A 21,968-nucleotide genomic window follows, 5' to 3' on the forward strand; every position below is an offset into this window, starting at 1 on the left:
GGATGTAATACCACTGTTAGTGTTTGAAGCACATATAAAAGGCCTTTTAACGATAATTAAAAATCCGAGTTTTATTAACTTGATATTAACAACGGAAATTTCAATGTACCTACAGATTTTTTTACATAAATATTTTTAACTTCAAAAATCTTATCGCCTTTTTCGAAAAACAAAAATAATATAAAATTTTTGCCCGCATCCCTTAATTTTATTACTTTCTTTTTCTTTCCAATAATTCATCAAGTCGATAACATTATCCTTCTTTCTCACAAAAAGAAAGAAAGTAAAATGTCTCTGTTTTTCTTCATCTTAACAAAGTTTTCTTCCATTTGACTGACATTATTCAATTGTTTCACACAACTGAACAAACGACTGACTATAGAGAATGGGGATGAAGGATTTATGTACGAATACGAAAAAAGGAAAAGATATAATACAATTCAACCATTTTCTGTCATTTCATTTTCCATTTCCCCCATTTTCCTGTGAAAACAATGAAACCCATACACATAAAAACATAAAGAATGATTAATTTCTATTTTATCCCTTCAAATTGTAACATTGGATGGAATTGACAGTTTTCCAATGATGGCGGCGGCGGATTGTGTCAGTTATTTGAGTGACAGTTTTAGATATCCTATCAATGATGGAATACACAGTAAACGAGAAATATAAAAATAATAGCAAAATCGAGAAATTAAATAGAGACAGAAAAAAAATTGAATTATAAAAATGGCTGCCTGTCAAATATTGTTCTATGTAGGTAGATATATTTTCTTTATTTGTATTTGTGTAGATTATTTTTTTTTTCTGTTTTGTTATTCTGACATTGACATGTGGATGGAAAAAAATTAAAATATTTTTTTGAAGAAAAAAAAATATAGAACCTGCTGCCACTAACGCTTATCTCTCAATCAAACAAGAGAGATATAGCCAGGTAGATCTCTAACCTAAAAAAACATGTTCAGTGAGGTGTGGGAATTAGAAGAAATTTTCAACTAGGTTTCCTGCTGTCTTTTTTTTTTCTTTCTCTCGTAATTATTGTCGTGTATGTATGGGCCTTTATTTTATTCTTTTTTATGGGTATCATAAAAATTGTTAATATTTTTATGTCAATATGATTAAGAGTTATTAAGTGCAATAAATAACTATTAAGATAGACAAAAGACAATTACCTACTTAAACAAGTTGTAGATTATGTTTATGAAGGTAGGTAAGGTACCCATAACCATTTTTTAAAATGTCATTGATTGAGTGGACCTTCGGAGAAATTCGTTATAAGTTTATAACTAATTTCTAAATTATGTTCTGTTAAGGGCGGCCCTGTGATTAAAAGTTTTGTTAGTTAGTTAGGCCGTGTGTGAATTAGATAGTTAACACCGTGTACAATTTTTGACACTATTGAGGTTAATGAAAAAAATTTCAGCTGTATGGATTATTGTTTAAAATGTGTTCTGCCTTTTTTCTACCATGATACTTCTTTTCAATAAAAAAAAAAAAACAAAAAACCATCTGCAAAAAAAATTTAACTCAAATTTAACCAGGTCCCAGACCCCAATAAATATTCACCTCAATAGTGTCAAAAATTTTAAACGGTGTTAACTATTTAACGCAATTCACACACGGCCTTAGTGTTTGCCTGGCTTTAAGGAGAAACTTGCAGAAAATTATATTGAATACAAAACTCGAATAAAGACTGACTTTGAAAAGTTCAATTTTACCTTTATCGTTAAACAAATAATTTTTACTTGCTCTATAGGGCAAGTATTGGTTTCGTGTAGAAAAAAAAATTTGAGGTTTTAATAAAAACCAACATTACGATGATGGAGAATACCTAAAAAGTGGTTTTCGTCATTCCGTCCGTTGGTCTGTGCGTCCGTGCGTCTGTGCGTCCATCTATACATCGAGCTAGAGCCTAAACGGATGGATGGATTTGCTTGAATCTTGGTACAGATGCTTTTTAAGTTATTCCCTAGACCCGTTTTTTTTTATTTTTTTTAATATCTCCTTTTTAACGCATATCTCCCATATAACGTTTTCGAGGTATTTCAATTTTCTCGAAAACGGCTCTAACGATTTTTATTAAATTTGGTATACGTAATAGACTTATTGATTTTAACAAAACTGCGTTTTTAGTTTTTCTCAAAAAAATGCGGAGAACGGAAATATGGCGTTGCCATTTTTCAAAAATTGACATATTTTTTAAGTTTATATATTTCATCAAAGCAAAAGTCAATTTTATTAAAAATTTAAAGACATCATTTTGAAGTATACAGGGTGTCCCAAAAGTAATGGATAAAACGAAATATGGTGATAGGCCAAATTAAGGGCTCTCAGAATTTGGTAACTTGTTTATCCCAAATCTTTGAGGTTTTCGATTTAATGCAGTTTTTGTGAAATTTCGAAAAATCCCGACTTTGCAACAGTATTTTGCTTCCTCCGCTTATAATTGATTTTTGTTTTTTACAATTCTTTCACTAAAACATTGTCTAATAATAAGAAATAATTAATTAATAAAAATATTTTTTATTTCATATGCCATTTTGCTGCAAATTAATTAACAGTTCCATGTTTTATAAAAACTCAATTTCTTTCTTTTATTTCAGAGCAACACCCTGAAAAAATTTTGTATGGTAAGGACAATGGTTTATTATTTTGAAAACTTGTCGTGTTATTGCAGTTTTCAAAAAAGTACAAAAGTTTCCAAAGTTGAAGTTAGAACTGAAGATATTACAATTTAAAAGCAACAAAACAGGGCTTTTAAGAGAAAAATAACAAAGAAAAATAAACACATTTTCTCGAATGTTGTTTGTTTGTTTTCTTTTTGAATAAAAGTCTCGATTTTTGTTTGTTATTTTGCTCTGAAAACGTCTGTTTTTTTCGCATTCAAATTAAAATATCTTTCGTTCTAATTTCAACTTTGGAAATTTTTATACATTTTTGAAAACTGCAATAACACGGCAAGTTTTCACAATAAAAAACCAGTACCACACCATACAAATTTTTTTCAGGGTGTTGCTCTGAAATAAAAGAAAGAAATTGAGTTTTTATAAAACATGGAACTGTTAATTAATTTGCAGCAAAATGGCGTATGAAATAAAAAATATTTTGATTAATTAATTATTTCTTATTATTAGGCAATGTTATAGTGAAAGAATTGTAAAAAACAAAAATCAATTATGAGCGGAGGAAGCAAAATACTGTTGCAAAGTCGGGATTTTTCGAAATTTCACAAAAACTGCATTAAATCGAAAACCGTAAAGATTTGGGATGAACAAGTTACCAAATTCTGAGAGCCCTTAAGTTGGCCTATCACCATATTTCGTTTGATCCATTACTTTTGGGACACCCTGTATAATTAAAATTATATTTTTAAAAACATTTAAAAAAAAATTTTTTAATTTAATTCTTAAACTTTCGATTTTTTTTTTTCTCGACACTAAACAAAATCTTAAATTTGCAATAGATATTTAAGATAAAGATACTGTGAACTACAAGAGCAAGTACGTGCGACCCAGTCGTGCATTTTATTTTCTAAAGAATTGCAGTGTGGTAAATTTAAATCTGTCTTCAGAGGAAATCTTTCAAGTCCGTTTATTTCTAATCTTTTAAGTTCAAAGAAGATATTTAAATCTTTTTAATCGGATTTTTTAACCATCGATTCACACAATAATCTCAACTTGTACTTTAATAAAGAAAGAATCAAAAATGTTTTAATTTTTTATATATCCCAATAATCAATAATAAATATTCATTGACATAACTACTAACATAAGGCAACTCAATTAGTTTCTTTTTTGTTTTCCATATTAGCGCTCAACCCACATTCAGTCTTCCAATAAGATCCTCTCACATGATCATCTATTTCTACCTACACTATTATGATTATAATTGCATGAGAAGAGATAGCACCTAAGAGCCACTTCATCTTATCAGTCATAATTTCAACTTAATCAAGGTCTTCCAATGATGATGATTCTGATGTTGTGTTGCTCATATGCAACACAGAATTGCCTGACGCATCTTTATTAAGCAAGTTATTTAGTTCATTTAACAGAAATTCTCATAAATTTTGTATAATAGAAATGGATGCAGAGGATAGAGGAAAATTAAATGAAATCAAGAAAAGGACCAGGAAACTGATACACCACTTCCATCCTACTTTGGATGAATTTCTTAATGAAATTTATTTGATGATCTTAAACTAAGTGCGATGTTTGAATCACCTGCTGACAAAAACGTAGGCACCAATGCATTTCTGCAGGTTTATATGATTATGGTTGGTTTATCGGAAAGAATTAAGTACTTCTTCGTTTGAAATTTGATACAAAAAATTGTATGCAATGAGCTATCAAAGAGTGTGACTCACACTAGCAAGTATTAGGAATAATAATTCAGAAACAAAATTTTGAAAAAAAAAATAAATTTTGTATTTTTTTTTTTTTTTTTTTTTTGAAAATCACATTTCTGAAAACGTGACATTGAATTTTTTTGAAGTTTTGGCCTTATGTCCTGATAAGTAGTTACTACAAAATGGCATACTTACCAACTTTATTTTTAAATAAAAAATTTTTTTTTATAAAAAATTCGTTTCTTAAAAAACGGCTCCAACGATTTTGAATTTATTTTTTTTTTAAATGCACCTTAATTCAAAAAACTAAGCTGCATACTTTTTGAAGCTCAATTTCATTAATTTTTTTTTTTGAAGAAGAAGAACGAAGTTGTTTCCATTTGTTTTCGAAAATTTGATTTTTCAAAAAAAAAATTCAATTTTTTTTTTTAAATCCAAAAATTATTTTTTCAAAATTAATTTTTTTGCTTATATTAAAATTATATGAATGCTTTTTTATTAAAAGTTTCGTTTAAATCAAATTAGTAGTTTGGCAGAAAATCAGATTTGAAGAAAAATAAAAAAAACGGTTATATGGCAGATACCGTTAATAATGATTTTCGAAAACAATTTTTTTCATCAGAAGATAGACCTTGTCTAAAAACTAACATTTGAATTTTTTTTAACAAAATCGTTGGAGCCGTTTTCGAGAAAGTTGAACTTTTCCGAAATTAGTATACCTATGACAGGTTATTTTTGGTTCAAAAAAAATTAATTCCAAAAACCCCTCTGGAGAGTTTCCAAAAAATGCCACATTCCAAGTTTGATGTCGATCAGTCCATCCGTTTAGGCTGTAACTCCTTATACAGATAGACTGACAGACGGACTTCCGGGACCACCTTTTTTCGCATTCTCTATCAGCATGGAAAATTGTTATCTCAACTTTTTTTTTGTACGAATGCATAACTTGTTATACCTATAGTACCTATATCGCAAGTAAAAATGACACCGAAGCCAAAAGCGTTTCAGGTAAGACTTTTTTTTACTATGAAGTTTTGTCTACGAAGATAGCATTACATTTCCATGCCAGAAATATGTCAATGTAATACCGCCTTAAGAGAGAACTATTTATTTAAGCTTCAAGGGAAAGAAAATCAACGGGCCATAAGAAAACCTTATTTTAAACGATCGAGACGTAATTTAAGAACATGGGAGGTGGTAAAAGATTGAAGATGAGATGAGTAGTTATAAAATCTATCCAAATTTTGGATATCTCATTTCCTTTAGAAAAGCTCATTTCCTTTCGAAATCTAATCTTGTAGGGTTCTTGACTAATTCCTTAAACCACATTTTATAGTTGTTTAACTTGTACTTATATACAACTTTACTCAAGATTTGCCTTATTGTCAAATAAAATCCATCTGTTGTATTTAAAGGACAAAACCACAAAAAGGAAGGAAAACGTTCCTGTTTTTTTTTTTACTCACTGATAATAAGTGAATAGCCATCATCATCATCATCTAGAAATCACCCTCTTCTATATGTATTTGCTCTCATGTATTTTTGCCAGTCAGTGTCTCCAAATGCTTTATAGAGAAGATTGACTTTGTTAGAAAAAACAACAGAAACAAAAACAATAAGCCCTTAAAATTGTTGTCACAAAACTGGCTTGTGCGGTAGCAGTAAATTGGGTGATAACTCGTCCTTAATGGTTTTTGTGCAGTTTTTTTTCTTTGTTATATTTTTGCTTTTTAACCAGTCGCTCATTCTTAAGCATCATCCCTTGACTATACTTTCGTGGTATAACTAATCGTAAATGTTAAGAACGACCAAAAAGGGTGACAAATGCGAATAATGGTTTAATTTTCTCTGGAGAAGTCGAGTCGTCCCTAAAAACCAGCTTTTCAATCTCTCTGGGATGCTCCCCCGTTTACCGAGTGGCTCGCATATAATACAACCTAAAGCTACTATTAACATATGTCTATATCAAAGCGACAGAAAAATGCGCGCTCATCCTTCCATCATTCTCATTGCAAGGATATTAGCATTCGAGAGAATCTCTTTTTTTTTTGGTTTGGTTATGACAACAACGACAGCACGATAAGGACTTAATGTGCTTGTATAAGGCTTGTAGGTAGAGACTTAGGGTAGATAAATGATTAAGAGGCGAAAAAACCCATAAGCAGGATGTTTTTAATTGGTCTTTCTCTCTTTCTAGGAAAACGGTATTGTATACTAAATTATAATGCTCGTCGAAGAGGACCTCGATGATACACACTTGTGCATCAAATGTAGTGCCACAATTGTCGGCCTCGATAATTACGTCCAGCATCGCAAAACGAATTGTGTTGGCGGCAAGATCCAAGGGACACGAACTGGAGCCACCATTGTTACCGATGGCTATGGAGTAGGTTTTGAATATCCAGGACCTTCGGGCTATGTAAAGACCGCAGAGGAAGCTGTTGGTGGGAAATCGTCAAAAACTCTAAATGACCCTTATGACTTGCCCTATGAATTGGGTGCAGATGTTTTCTTCTCATCGTTGCAACTTCAAAGTGTTCAAGCTAGTAGTGGAGGAGGAGTAGGAAATGCTGGAAAGGCAAGTTCTATTCAGCAGATTTCTGTTAGAAAAGTTGTAAATTCTGGAAGAGATGAGGCCGACGGCGATGATTGGCAAGATGAGGAACAAAATAATTCCGATAGTTTGATGAAGGTTGTAAGGGATATTGGAGAGACGAAAAAATATGAACCAATATTTCAACCGATTGCATTTGGTCATGGATCTCCAGAGCCTGAACAAAGTGATGATGATGATGAAGATATTGATGAGTTTGATGAAGATGACGATGATGATGATCAAGATTATGTTCCAACTCCATATTGTGGGGGAAAATGGAAACCTGGGAGTCAGCCACCACTAAGAAGTGGTGGGAAATGGAAAGGAAAAAGTCATCATCAAAGCCATGCAGTTCCGAGTTCTTCTGGTGGTAAATGGCACAATAAGTATGTAGCCAAAAAGTACTTGGAACCAGAAACCTTTCCGAGCCGTCCAAAACTTTCGTATAAAAAAGATAATCCATCAAAATATGAGGTTCCACAAAGCGGTGGAAAATGGAAACCTGAAAGTTCAAAAACACTGAAAATACCAGAACCACTTCCAAGTGGTGGAAAATGGAAACCCTCAGCTGAGGACGATGAGTCACCAGTTATTCAAGCTCCTTCCACTGGAGGCAAGTGGAAACCTGAAGATGAACCTTCAACTAGTGGCAAATGGAAACCTGAAGAACGAACAACTTCAAAAATTGTTCCAGCTGAAGTTGTTACTGAATGGGATGAGACAGAAGCTTGGGAAGATGTCCACAATGTAAATCCTCCAATTGAGCACACCAAAGGCAAATGGGTGCCAGGAATGAAATATGAAAAACTCGATTACAAAGATGAGGTAAGTGATTTATTTAACTCATAAAATGTATCTTGAAATGAAAAAAATTACGTTCCACAAGTTTTTTGGTCCGATCGTTTTTGCTTCAAATCGTTCGAATGATCAGAAATTGAAAATATCAACGGCAGTGGAAAGTGGAACCCTTCTCACAAAAAATAATTTTATAAAAAGTATCTATATTATTGTGGAACGTATTCGCTTTTTTTATTTCACAACGATTTAACAGTGAGTTCAGAAACAGGGCTAAAACGCTCTTTTGTCTTAATAAGTTATATTGATTTTCGAAAAATTAATACGTTCCACACTAAAAAAATAAGTAATATTCCAAAATATTATGTGTGGAACGTATTGGTGGCGACATGAAAACCCTAAACTTTTATATATTATAAACTGTATTGAGTTTAAGTCATCCAGAAAAATTTTTTTTTTAATTTTTAAATCTAAATGTTAAAATTAAATGAAAAACGAATACGTTCCACAAACTATATCTTTCTATTTAATGGGAAGTCAATTTAAGTAAAAATTACATATTATAAGAAATTATTGTTTCCCAAAATTTTCAAAACTACATTCCACATAATAGGTGTGTTTGGTTAAAAAACGATGATAGTTTTTCTTTTTGCTTTTCGACCATAGGTATGCTCAGAAATTGTCAATTAAAATTTGTGGAATACGTTGTTCCATAAAAGAACGCTACGTAGAACGAATATGTCGCACTGATTCCAATAATTTTAAAAGAACTATGAAAAGATTAATGTAAAATAAAGAAATTTGGTGTGGAACGTAGGTTTCTATATTTAACCCAAAATAAATTTTTGTTTTCCATCGTTATTTGTTTAAATATTTCCCTTAGGATCTTCCACAACCTCCACAAGACTTTTGGTGTAATATTTGCTGTCGAAAACTCAAGACCAAAACTATTTTCGAAAAACACTTAAAATCAGCTGTCCATTTGAAAAAATCCGAAACCGAAGAGCAACTAGAACGTGCCGGTGTCGACAAACATCTTGAACTACCCACACAAAATCTTCAATCAGCTCCACCAGAATTCCTCTTAAATCGAAAAACTTCCCCCGAACCTGATCCGTCAAAGCGAAAAAGACGAAAAACTTTTGTCAAATGTGAAATATGCAAACATCGAATGCAAAGATATCTAATGGGCAAACATTTGATATCTCACTATCATTATGTTAGAAGACGTGCTAATTTAGCAAAGTCATATGGAATGGTTCTTGACAATATCCATCAAATAGTACTTCAATCACCATTTCAATGTAGCCCCTGTAAATTCTATGCCAATGATGAGGAACAATTCCTAAACCATTGGAATTCCGTTGAACATCGTGATCGAACTGAGGGACCTGGCAAGTTTTGGTGTAGTTTCTGTCAGTTTGAATGTGAAGACAACAATCAAATGAGACGTCATCTTTTAGGAAGTGATCATGGGGAAGTCATTATGGCTATCAATAGATCAGTTCCGATAATTATAAGTAAAAAGGTCTCCATTGAATGTCTAAAATGCCATCAAAGCTTTCGATATAACATCGAACTGCGACAACATGCACTTCGATGTGAAGTCTTCAAAACCGAACCAATTGGAACAGCATCTGATGAATATCAGTCAAGGTTTCGATGTGCATTGTGTCCTGAAGAAGTGCTCAAATCGAAGACGGCTCTGCAGAGGCATGAGAAATTCAAGCACAATAAACGACGGTTTTATTGTTCGATATGTAACGAAGAGTTTAGCAACTCTGAAGCAGCTATTAAGCATCGCAAGACCAAAGAGCACCGTGAAAAGTCCACAGAAAAGTTGAATAAAGCGAAAAAGGAGAGGTGTACAAAAGTTAAAGAGGATCCCGGAGATGATTTGAAATGTGAACAATGTAATCACATGTAAGTTAGAATGATTCCTCATTTTTTCAATCTTTTGAAGCTTAAATTTTTGTTTTTCAGGTCTTCTTCCGAAGTTGAAGCCATGCTACATCAAATAAGTCATCCTGATGGCTGTAAGAAGGTTGAAGAGATCCCACCGGAAATCTCCAAGAAGAAATTGAAAGAAACTTCTTCGAGAAAGTGCTCATACTGTAAAGAGTCTTGCCCAAATAAATCGGAACTAAAGGCCCATCTCAACACAGTCCATCCCGAGATCAAACATATTTGTCCACTTTGTGGAGAAGCCTTTACTCTGCCCCAAGAACTAGGTTCCCATAGAAGATACAAAATATGTGTAGCATCAACCTCTAAAAAACCATCATCTACAATCGAAACAGACACCTCATCCCAAAAAGATCCAACAACAAAATCCTGGAATTGTTCAGATTGCACATTTAGGCAAGAATCCTTAAAAAAACCTCAAAACCTAATAATTTTAATAAATAAATTTAAATTTAATTCAAAAATTCCATTCCAGCTCTGCCTATGAATCCGAGTTGATATTCCATCGTATAATCCATTCAGAGGGTGGCTTAGAAGCCCTCGAATCGTCTGGGACAAAAATTAAATGCCAACTTTGTGAGAAATCATTTGCCAAACATTCACTTCGGTATCATTTGCGTCAGCATACCAACGAAAAGATTTTCCAATGTGAAATTTGTAAACGGTCATTTTCGAGGCGACATAATTACAAAGAACACATGGAGTTTGTGCATTCGGTTGGGGATGTTGTAAGGAAACGCCACAAGGGCGGCAGTCGACGACGGTCAACGGATGAGAGTTTTATATGCGATACATGTGGCAAGATATTTCGAACAAAGTGAGTACTAATAGAGTAGTTTTTGATATTTTTTTGTAATTTTTGCAGTGATAATGTGGTGGGGTAACAATACAATATTGTTAAGTGTGTGAAATTAGAACATAAACAAAGCTGCAATTACTTGCGTACTTTTTGGAATTGTTTCGTTATGTATTTAGGAGATTGAAATTATTTCCTGTTTAATTTAATTATATAGAATTTTCAAGAAGGCCTAAAACTACTCGTTGCTTTTAATTGAAATATATAAATTGTGGTTTGGTTTTTCTTCCGGTATCCGTCGCATCTATTTAAAACTATTCCTTTAATTTATACATTTCATTAATTTTTCCGGTTCTATGGTTCAATATTTTGACCTCAAAAAAACATTGACAAGCTTGATGAAAAGTATAAATCACAAAAGGACAAAACAGTTAGGAGCACTAATACCCAAAGGGTTAAAAGTTCATGATGTTTTACAAACTATTATCAATAAGATTTATGTGAGGGTCTTTTCTATAAGTATTTTAATTACTCTTTCTTAAGAATGGAATCATTTCGAAAATTGTGGATAAAATCCTTTCAAAAAAGTTTTTTTTTCTTCGCACAACATTTTGTCAATGTTTTTATATGACAACTTACTATAAATTTTATACCATCGGAAAGGTTATTTTATCAGCTAAAAATAATCACCACAATCATGCATGTAGGACATCTACAAAAAGAGCTGGAATTTTTTGAACACAATCAGTTTTCATAAAAAACAAATTTTTGTTCCTTCCATTAACTTTTTGTCCATTTTTTGTATGACAACCTACTATACATTTCATATCACCGGAAAGCTTATTATTTCAGCTTTAATAACATACCTCAAATATACATTTACAATGCCTACAAAAAAATTTTTAGAGCTGATTATCTACTCAACGAGACATTATACTTAAATAACTTTATTATCTCTCAAAATTTAGAAAAACATTTTTTCCCAACATTTTTCTGTGGTTTACATCGTTGGTGCAGTTATACCGACTCCACCCCACATGACTTCAAAACAACATCAAAACTAATAATGGCTGACATTATTATATACAAAGTCGTAAAACATGTAAGCTTGGGAATTTATCGTTAAATCTGATTGCCAAATCGCATTATATGGTGAAATTCACATTAACACCAGTGCAATAAACAAAACATTTCAATCGTCCACTTATGGAACAACTATTGAGAGCGAAAAATCTACTGAAATAGCGCGCTCTGGCTCTATATGTAGGTCCTTGATGTACTCACCAAATATATATACCTATAGTTGGTATATTCCCATAAGAGAAAACGACTCGCCTCCATATACATAGGTAGCCCATAGCCCAATAAAGCTTTTTTCCATTTTCAAATGCAATTGCCAAAGAGTCCTAATGGCCTCTGGCAAAAGTGGGTGAAAAATTTCCAATGAAACTAACCGATTTAATGCAATCTGCAGTTTGTAATACCCATTCCCAACTCCATCTCCCGTTTTAGAGTGAAACATTTCACTTTTGCAAATGGTGAAGTTGGTTGGTACACTATACACGATGATGCGATGATGTCCTTTGGTGTACTTGCCGCCACCACCTCCTTCTTTGAAACCTCGATATATTTCTAATGTTCACATCAAACATTATAAAATCCCCGAAAACCCATAAAAAGCTACTTTATTTCGTAATAATACGTAAATGCAATGAGCACTTGCCAGAGAGAAGTTACAAATATATATATGTACACAATAATATCCGCCACACCCAATAGAGGGCGCTTGCATCATTGCAATAGATTCAATAAGTGCCAGTCTATTTCTAAGCCTTTTTGAGAGGAATAAGGAGAATTTCACAAGTCAAATTTCTAAGGATCTTTTCTATTTCTTATAATTCTGCACTATTCCATTCTTTGTGAAATTCACCTTTTGCATAAAATAAACACAATTTCTTTTTTGCATCATCTCATACAGTTTTGAAGTGACCAAACTTGCTCCCCAAAGAAAAAGTGATATGGCATGTCGCAGCACTCTGCAAAAATCGAATCAACTTTTCCTCAGTCAGACCTCATTTTCATCGACGAAAAATGTGAATATGTCCTGGTTGACTGAAGTTTGAAGTTGTATACAAAGCTAAAGGAATATTATATCCTATCCTTTGAGAATAGGTTTTGAAAATCGCTATTGATTCGCCATTGAGAAAGTTGCTGCTATAGAGCAATGCCGAAAGGAGGATTCCCTTTTCCAAGCTTTTTAGAGTGTATAAGTGCATTAGAGGATAAGTGGAGGACCGAGGACGACATGTAGCCTAGGCGTCTTTCGTCCTTCGTCGCTTTGTACATATATCTACACCTACTCGTTATTGTCGTCGTATATGCGAGTAAAATTGAGTGGCATGCATCCTTGCAAAAAGGGATTCTGAGGAAATCATTGACATTTGAGGAAAAAAATCGAAAAGTTCAATATATTGAAGTTGAGAGTATAGTTTTATGTTTGTGTGTGTGAACGATAAAATGAATGGAAATGGACTTGGGCTTCTCTGGCGGGAGAGTCTTTATTAGTCTCTGGGTGATTTAAGATTCAGGAAACGGAAAATGACGATGAGTGGTTGTTTATTTTTTTTTTTTCTGGGTTGATGCAATTTAGCTAGAATTCAATTTCGAGCGTAAGTACTTTTGAGTACATAATAGAAGTATAGAGTTGTATATAAAAGGGTGCTTGAAGACTTGGCTGGCGAGTGCAGAAGCCAAAGTGGTTCTTAGAAACTTGCCATCAAAATAGGAAATGAATGCAAGTTTATGACAAGTGAAGAAAATTGGAACGAGTATAAAGAGTTGATTGTATCAAAAAGAACTGATGTCAAATGGAAGTAGGTAAATGGAAGGTTTTTGACAGCATGTTTTCCAAGAAAAACAAAACACTAAATAAATGTATTTATGTATAAACTGTATAGAAAATCACATTTTAACTTCTATTTTTTGCAAATTTACCAATTTTTCGAAACAAAAAAAAAATTGATTTTGAAATTAGTAGAAAAGACTGTGCTGGATTTGCAAAAATTTACTTAAAATGTGTTGTTTTATTTCCAAATACCTGTTTCCAACTGCTCCCAACATCAGTTAAATTATGAAAAACTGTCCCCAACTCTTTTTATATTGTTTTCTTTTTAAAACATAGGAGATCTTTTGTTATCATTTACCTAATTTTTGAAAACGAATTAAATTTTTTTTCAACAAAAATTGTGTCCACAAAAATCTAAGCTTAAATTAAGAAAAAAAAAAAAAAAAAAAAACAGTACGGCAACAGCAGACTGCTTACATTGCAAGAATCACAGAATCCGTTGGTTATGTACAATTACATACAAATTGTCACTACCAAGGGACTTGAAAATTTCTGATACATACGAAAGGAATTCGTGATAAGGCCAAATTTATATTTTTTTAATATTTCCTCAGGTACTTGTATTACTTCACAATCCTAATCGGTTTATCGGTAAAAACGAGAGAAGATAGGATAATTCTCAGCCTTTTTCTTTAAAAAAAAAATTTTGATTCAAAAAGCTGATTAGAAGCATTTTTTAAACGAAATTTTACTCGAGGATAATTTTCAGCCTTTTCCTTTTTAAAAAAATGTTTGATTCAAAAAGCTGATTAGAAGCATTTTTTAACAAAATTTTACTCACTCGAGTAATGGAGCTGGTTTAAGATAAAAAAGAGAATTAAAATAGTCGCTTACCTCAATTTTTTTCTTAGAGATGACCTTAGTCTTTTACGTTCTTAACCAGGCTTCATAAATATGTAAATATTCATCACGCCTTTATTCCTCTTGTTGACATGGTAAGTATTTTTCAGTTCATTTTCTGATGCAATTTTTATTATTTGAAGCACAAAAAGGAAATTAAATTGATTAGCAAAACAAAAATATTTTCTAACAAATTTGATTAAGGGCCAATTTTTCAATAGTCAGTTAAACAGTCAGTTAGTACTTATTCCCCTGATAGAGAAAAAATCATTTTTTCAACAGGCAGATATAGCTTATTCCTATGAATAAAACTATCTGCTTCTTTCAGAGAGGAATAAAAATTATTCTAATAGCCCAGGGTAATTAGTAATTTAAATCGCATTTTTCGCGGGACAAAATTTTTTTCATGGAATGTGTTCGGGTGGTTGTCCTTATCATAAAAGTCAATTTGTTGGGATAATTGGAAGTTGGGAACAGCCGCCATCTTGGAAAAGAGATTGGTATCGTTTTTATTGAATAGCTCCATTGTTATTTATTTTAACAAAAAATGACAAAGGTAAGACTTATTAACAATAAAATTATCTAAGAAATGATATACAAAACAATTCCGTGAGTTGATTAAATAAAATTTTATAGTTGGTCAAAGTGCGGGTTTGTATCGCAAGGTTGGGACAAAATGACATTTTTTCATATATCTGACGAACTTTTGATTTGTTTGGATAATTCTTCAAGAATGAATTGTAGTACTTATAATTACCTATAAAATGAGCCCACAATCGTTATTGTCACCATCGTATTGTAGAAGTTATCTAACTCCGAAACTCTCCATGTACTAGTCAAAAGTAAGAAAAAAGCTGTTTTTTTGCTAGTAGGCCGAGAAAATTTTGGGAGTAGAGGTATAACCAAAATATAAGTACGCAGTTTTGCAGCCATACGCGTGTTGATGTCGATTTCAAAGGTCTGACAACTCAAATTTTGTGCTTTATACGGTTTTTGGGGGGTTAAATAACGTAAGTTTTCCAGTTAATGTGAATGGGTTAAATTTATACTATTTGAAATTATAAATATACAAGCTGATGCTCTATTATTTTTCCTAAATCTGAACACCCCAATCTTGAGGATGTGACCAATAGAACTATATATATAAGCCGTTTATACGATTATGTTTTAGAAGCTTTTTTTGTTTAGATTTTTGTTTGTTTATTTGAATTGAAAAGCCTGATATGGTTAGTTAAAAAAGCTTATATCGTGAGTTCTATTAACCCCATAGCCGAGATTGAGGTGTCCAGATTTAGGAAAAATAATAGAGCATCAGCTTGTATATTTATAATTTCAAATAGTATAAATTTAGCCCATTCACATTAACTGGAAAACTTACGTTATTTAACCCCCCAAAAACCGTATAAAGCACAAAATTTGAGTAGTCAGACCTTTGAAATCGACATCAACACGCGTATGGCTGCAAAACTGCGTACTTATATTTTGGTTATACCTCTAATCCCAAAATTTTCTCGGCCTACTAGCAAAAAAACAGCTTTTTTCTTACTTTTGACTAGTACATGGAGAGTTTCGGAGTTAGATAACTTCTACAATACGATGGTGACAATAACGATTGTGGGCTCATTTTATAGGTAATTATAAGTACTACAATTCATTCTTGAAGAATTATCCAAACAAATCAAAAGTTCGTCAGATATATGAAAAAATGTCATTTTGTCCCAACCTTGCGATACAAACCCGCACTTTGACCAACTATAAAATTTTATTTAATCAACTCACGGAATTGTTTTGTATATCATTTCTTAGATAATTTTATTGTTAATAAGTCTTACCTTTGTCATTTTTTGTTAAAATAAATAACAATGGAGCTATTCAATAAAAACGATACCAATCTCTTTTCCAAGATGGCGGCTGTTCCCAACTTCCAATTATCCCAACAAATTGACTTTTATGATAAGGACAACCACCCGAACACATTCTATGAAAAAAATTTTGTCCCGCGAAAAATGCGATTTCATGCCCATATTTTGACTAATTTCCCTGAGCTATAAGGAATTATTTCAATAAAAATACTGTGTCAATTGTCAGAGCTGCTTTGAAATAATTTTGACAAAAAATACAGAGAAGCACAAGAAAACAAAAACAATTATAAATAAAAATGACGTTTAGTTTTGAATATTTTTGAATTTGACAATTTTTTTTTTGTTACTCTGTAGAATAAATTATTCTTGATTGAAAAATTCAATGTTGTTATCCGATTGTTTATGGGCCTAATAAATTTATTCGTTGAACAGTTAACTGACTGTTTATTAGAAGATTGAAAAATCGGCTCTAAACAAAAAAAAAATAAAAAATTGAAAAACAAAATTTTCTGAACTGGCTACTGAGAGTATTAGCATTGAATAATTATAATTATTCAATGGTTTTAGTATGAAAACTTGTCTGGAGAAATAAGGAGTTTTTTTAACTTTTGAAAATGATCGCTCAAGTTCCAAAAATTGGAATAGGTAAAATTGTCGTGTAAAAATTTTCATTGTATATTACTGAGAATTTGTTCGCCTGTCAATATTTTGGAAAATACAAATATTTCAAACAATTGCGGTAGTATTGTCATCTGTCAATTTCAATGAAGCAGTCGCCTGGATCGAGCCGAGTCCAAGAAAATTAATTAAAAAATGCTGTATAGCTCGCAATTTCGACAAAAAATTACGTTCTCAAAAAACTCAAAAAAAAGTCCCTTGCATCAATTGAAAAAATCTGAACATGGCAAAAGAAATATTCTGTTACTCTGGTTTGAAAAATAAATTACCTCAAAGTTCCTTGTTTAAAAAACGAAGTACTGCACTCTTATCCTGCTGCTCCTGCCTTAAAATTGAACCCCTACTAGGATAAGGTCAAATGATGAAAGTCGTTTCGGTTCTCTTAAAAGTTCTAAAGTTCTGTTTACCTGAAAACCGAATAGATTAGTGGAGAAAAAAAAGTGAAACTATGTTGTCTTTATCAAAGGTGAAAAGCTGAAATATCGTTTACATCCAACGAATTTACTACAATTATTGAACAAAGATAATCCAAAATGTAACTAATTCATATCGATATTAAAAGGAGGTCCATTTACAATGATTAAAAATAGCCTGTTGGTATTTTTTCCACAAAAAAATTGCAATAAGCATGCTGTTTGTAAAATGATCAAAAAATGCATCATAACAACCCCGAGGCAATAATAACTTATCCTTCAAGGAAATTCCTAATTTTGAAACAATGCAAATTATTAATACAAAAAACAAAACTTAAGAATAAGAGTAACAACTACAACCCCCCTCTCCCTTATTTTAAACAAAACATCAAATATGAAAAAAAAAAATAAATACAAAATACCAAAAAAATTGCAATAATCATAAATTAAAAAACACATCCTGCAGGCAGATGGCACCCAAAACGAACGTAAAAAAATGTACTACATACTCTCGCGTATAAAATAACTCATTAGATCCTGAACTGAACACACTTGCAGCACATGCAATTCATAACAAATCACGCTTATGACCAACGCCAGGACTATTATAACACACACCCTGAGTTTTTTTTTTTTTTATAAGTTTTTGGGTGTGTGATGATACATGTGATGGTGGTCATTAAGGATATTTTTCTAGGCAAAAAAATTATAATATACAAAAATAAAAAAAACAATAACAACAAATAAGAAGAATTACAATAAGAACAAAAAAAAAAACAAGAAAAATTATTTGCACACAATTAAGTGCAAGGATTTTTTTTCAAAAATGATATACAAAACACATTTTCATATAAGTGAAGTCATCTCTGAAATATGAATGTTCTCGTAAATGTCCTGCAAGGATATGCATTTTTAATGTCTTCTTTTATTTTTCTTTTGCTTTGCAATTTAGAGGTAGTTATGTGTTATTTTGTTCGTATAGAAATATTTGAATTTTATTTTGAAACAAAAAAAATTACACTTGATTATGTTGTGTCCTTTTTTCGTTGTAATTCTGTCAGCTTGTCATATAGTGTCATAATAATATTTTTTTTTTCGTCTGACAGAGAAAGAAAAAATAAAAGAAAATAGTGTTGACAAAGTGTTGGATTTTTTTGTAAAACAAATAAATCTTGAAGATCTTTTCCAATGATATCTAGATTCCTTTGCGAATTGAGGCTTTTTTGCAGACAATTTTGTTTATAATCGATTTTGATATAAAAGTACTGCGGTATGCTTCACAAGGGTGGATTTGTTAGTTTTGAGCGCCTCATGAAGCAAGGACAAAGTGACAAGGCAATAACGTGATAAGCGTAATAAAAAGACAAGGTAACAAGGCAAAAAAGTGACGGGCGACCCGAGTAAAAATGGAATTCCGCCGCACCACCGCTGCACCCCGTCCGCACCATTTAAAACATTTCTAATCCGCCGCACTATCGCTGCACCACGTCCGCACCGCACCATTTCATTTTGAAAATATGGAAAAAATTCGCTGCACCACGACTGCACCACGTCACCACCATTTCATTTTGAATAAAAAATTCGGTGTACGACCACGCACCATGGTCAAAAATTCTATTCTCGTACTTATACAAATGTTTAAGTCGTCTTCAAAGTTATTTTGACTTCAGCAACAAATTGCCAGTTTGCACAGTGGTCGAGTGGTTAAGGCGTTGAACTTCTAATTGAAAGTGCTCTGGATACTCGGGTTCGAATCTCCTTCTCATCGGTTATTTTTTTATTTTTCAATAATACAAAATTATGTACCATGGTGCACCGAATTTTTCATTCAAAATAAAATGGTAAGGACGTGTTGCAGTTGTGGTGCGGCGGTGATGGGCCGAAATTTTCCGCTAAACATCGGTGGTGCAGCTGTGGTGCGGCGGTCAAGATTTTTTTTATTTCTTTCTTTAAAAAATCAATTTCTATTTTTACTTGGGGAATTGGGGACAAAGTGACAGAATAACAAGGCGCAAGGTTTTATGTCGACAAAGCAACAGAGGCGATAGGTTGACCAGGTGCCATAAGGCGAAAAGGTGACGCGACAAATAAAAAAAGGTGATTTGGCGGAAAGTTAAAAGAGCCAAAAAGGCGAAAAAGTGACAGAGCGATAAAGTGATGTAGCGACTAGGTGACAAGGTAACAAACAAAGCGACAAGTTGATAAGGCGAAAAATGTTACAGGACGAAAAATGTGACAAGGCACAAAGTAATGCAAGTAGTGAGTTACCTGATGGGCTGCAGGAGTGCTGGAAAATTCATGACTTGTTGCACCCTTTAAGTGCCTCGTAAAATAGAATATCGTACCAAAAAGAAGAAACGGTCAAAAGGAATTCAAGTGCATGAAATTTCCCGTGTTTAATGGGCCCTCTATAAAAAAATCTTTAATCCGCCGCCGCACTGTTGTCCAAAATGACTTATCTCGTTGCAAAAATCATAACTTTTGAACGGATTGAGGTAGCGGTACAGTTTTTTTTTTAATTTGAAGGAAATTTCCAGGGCTGTTACACCAATGAATTTCAAGAAAATTGTTTTACAGGGTGTTTAGGAATCATCGGCCGAAAACCGATTTTCTTAAAAAAAAAATATTTAAATTAAAATTGGTATGCCATTTTGTAGAAATCACTAATTCACATCTAAAAAAAGTTCAGATTACACTTTTCCATGATATTACGATTATAAAGAATGCCAAAAAAGTTGGTCCCGGAAGTCCGTCTGTCTTTCTGTCTGTATAAGGATCTACATCCTAAACGGATGGACCGATTGACTTCAAATTTGGTATGTAGCATTTTTTGGAGACCCTCCAGAGGTGTTTTTGGAATTAATTTTTTTGGGCCAAAAATAACGGTACTTGTCATACACCAATTTCAGTAAAGCTGTAATTGCTCAAAAACGGCTCCAACGATTTTGTTTAAAAAATTCAAATGTAAGTTTGAAAACAAGGTCTATCTTCTAATGAAAAAAATTTTTTTGGAAAATCATTATTAACGGTACCTGCCATAGAACGGTTTTTTTTAAATCCGATATTCTCCGAAACGGCTTATTCGATTTCAACGAAACTTTTTTTGAAGAAGCACTTATATAACTCAAATATAAGCCAAAAATAAAATTTCAAAAAAAATAATTTTTGGATTTTTAAAAAAATTTTGAAATTTTTTTTTGAAAAATAAAATTTTCGAAAACGGGACATTGTATTTTTTTGAAATTTTGTTTTTAGATGTGGATTAGTGATTTCTACAAAATGGCATACCAATTTTAATTTAAACATTTTTTTTAAAGAAAATCTGTTCCTTCTGCCTTCATTTTTTTTCAAAGTACAAAATCTCGGCAGTGCGCAAGCATGCGCAGCTAAATATTTTTATTTTGAATCAACAATTGATTGGTACACATACCCTATTCGGCTTAATGAATGGAACCGAATGGATTTTTTACGGTACCTGCCATAAAACCGTTTTTTTTTCAAATCCGATATTCTCCAAAACGGCTTATTCGATTTCAACGAAACTTTTTGTGAAGAAGCACTTATATAACTCAAATATAAGCCAAAAATAAAATTTCAAAAAAAATAATTTTTGGATTTTTAAAAAAATTTTGAAATTTTTTTTTGAAAAATAAAATTTTCGAAAACGGGACGTTGTATTTTTTTGAAATTTTGTTTTTAAATGTGGATTAGTGATTTCTACAAAATGGCATACCAATTTTAATTTAAACTTTTTTTTTAAAGAAAATCTGTTTTTGGCCGATGATTCCGAAACACCCTGTGAAATAATTTTATTGAAATTCATTGGTATAACAGCCCTAGAAATGTCCTTCAAATAAAAAAAAAAATTGTACCGCTAACTCAATCCGTTCAAAAGTTATGATTTTTGCAACGAGATAAGTCATTTTGGACAACCGTGCGCCGCTACTGTTTTTTTTTCATTCAATTCGATTCACCGACATCAGCCAAACAAAAACGTAAATTGCCAAGGATAACGTCTGCGAATCAAATTCAAATGTCTTTTCTCGTCTAGCTTTGCCTCTTCTATATGTATCTCTACTATATCTAAGGTATATCCAGACATTGCACAAATCCTTTTCGTTAAGTCCTCGCACAAGTGGATTGGATCGATTCCAGAAACGCCATCACACAGAGTAGAAACAGCAAGATAGAGGATAGGATGTTTGTTTAGGATTTCTTATTTCGTCACACTATCTGCTCATGATCCTTTCCTGTCACACTTTGGGAGAAAACTTACAAAAAAAAAAACAAAACCAGAACGAAGCACAGTATAAAATAAACTTTTCCATTTTCACAGTTTGCTGAAGCTCTATACGCCTGCAAGTAGTAGTAGGTAGATGGCAAAGGAATGAATGTGATTGCCACCACTTGCGTCCACCTACCATTTCCAATTTTACGATATAAGATATGTATCCTGGATGCCTTAGAAAAGTTTCATTTTATATAGCGTGTGTGTGTTTGTGTGTGTGGGTGGGTACTGTGGATATGCACTTTTGCAGCACTACTCTGATGCATAGTTTTATATCCATCAGGATCCCATCAACACTGCCAGAGAGCCAGTTAGACGAAATGAACTCTTCGTCTTTTCCTTTTTTCTTTATATTTTCTGATGATGTTGTGCACATCCTTCTACCATCCAGGATTCAGGATCTGCTTCTGCACTTTCGTAAAAGGAGTTTTTTCTTATTTTTTTCATTTTCAACGTTGTTGCAATTGGATGTTGTAATT

General features: G+C 32.4%; 1 protein-coding gene across 1 annotated transcript in view; it reads left to right on the top strand.

The window, feature by feature from the left end:
- Nucleotides 1-21,968, top strand: part of LOC129917994 (zinc finger protein 546) — an 88,378-nt gene that overhangs the window by 40,720 nt on the left and 25,690 nt on the right. The window contains exons 2-5 of the mRNA XM_055998275.1: nucleotides 6,549-7,772; nucleotides 8,626-9,665; nucleotides 9,726-10,103; nucleotides 10,183-10,524. Coding sequence (XP_055854250.1) covers nucleotides 6,576-7,772; nucleotides 8,626-9,665; nucleotides 9,726-10,103; nucleotides 10,183-10,524 — 2,957 coding nt within the window. The 5' untranslated portion in view covers nucleotides 6,549-6,575. The remainder of the gene's footprint in view (nucleotides 1-6,548; nucleotides 7,773-8,625; nucleotides 9,666-9,725; nucleotides 10,104-10,182; nucleotides 10,525-21,968) is intronic.

This window comes from Episyrphus balteatus, chromosome 4 (genome assembly GCF_945859705.1).
Source record: "Episyrphus balteatus chromosome 4, idEpiBalt1.1, whole genome shotgun sequence".
In the NCBI taxonomy this organism is placed as follows: domain Eukaryota; kingdom Metazoa; phylum Arthropoda; class Insecta; order Diptera; family Syrphidae; genus Episyrphus; species Episyrphus balteatus.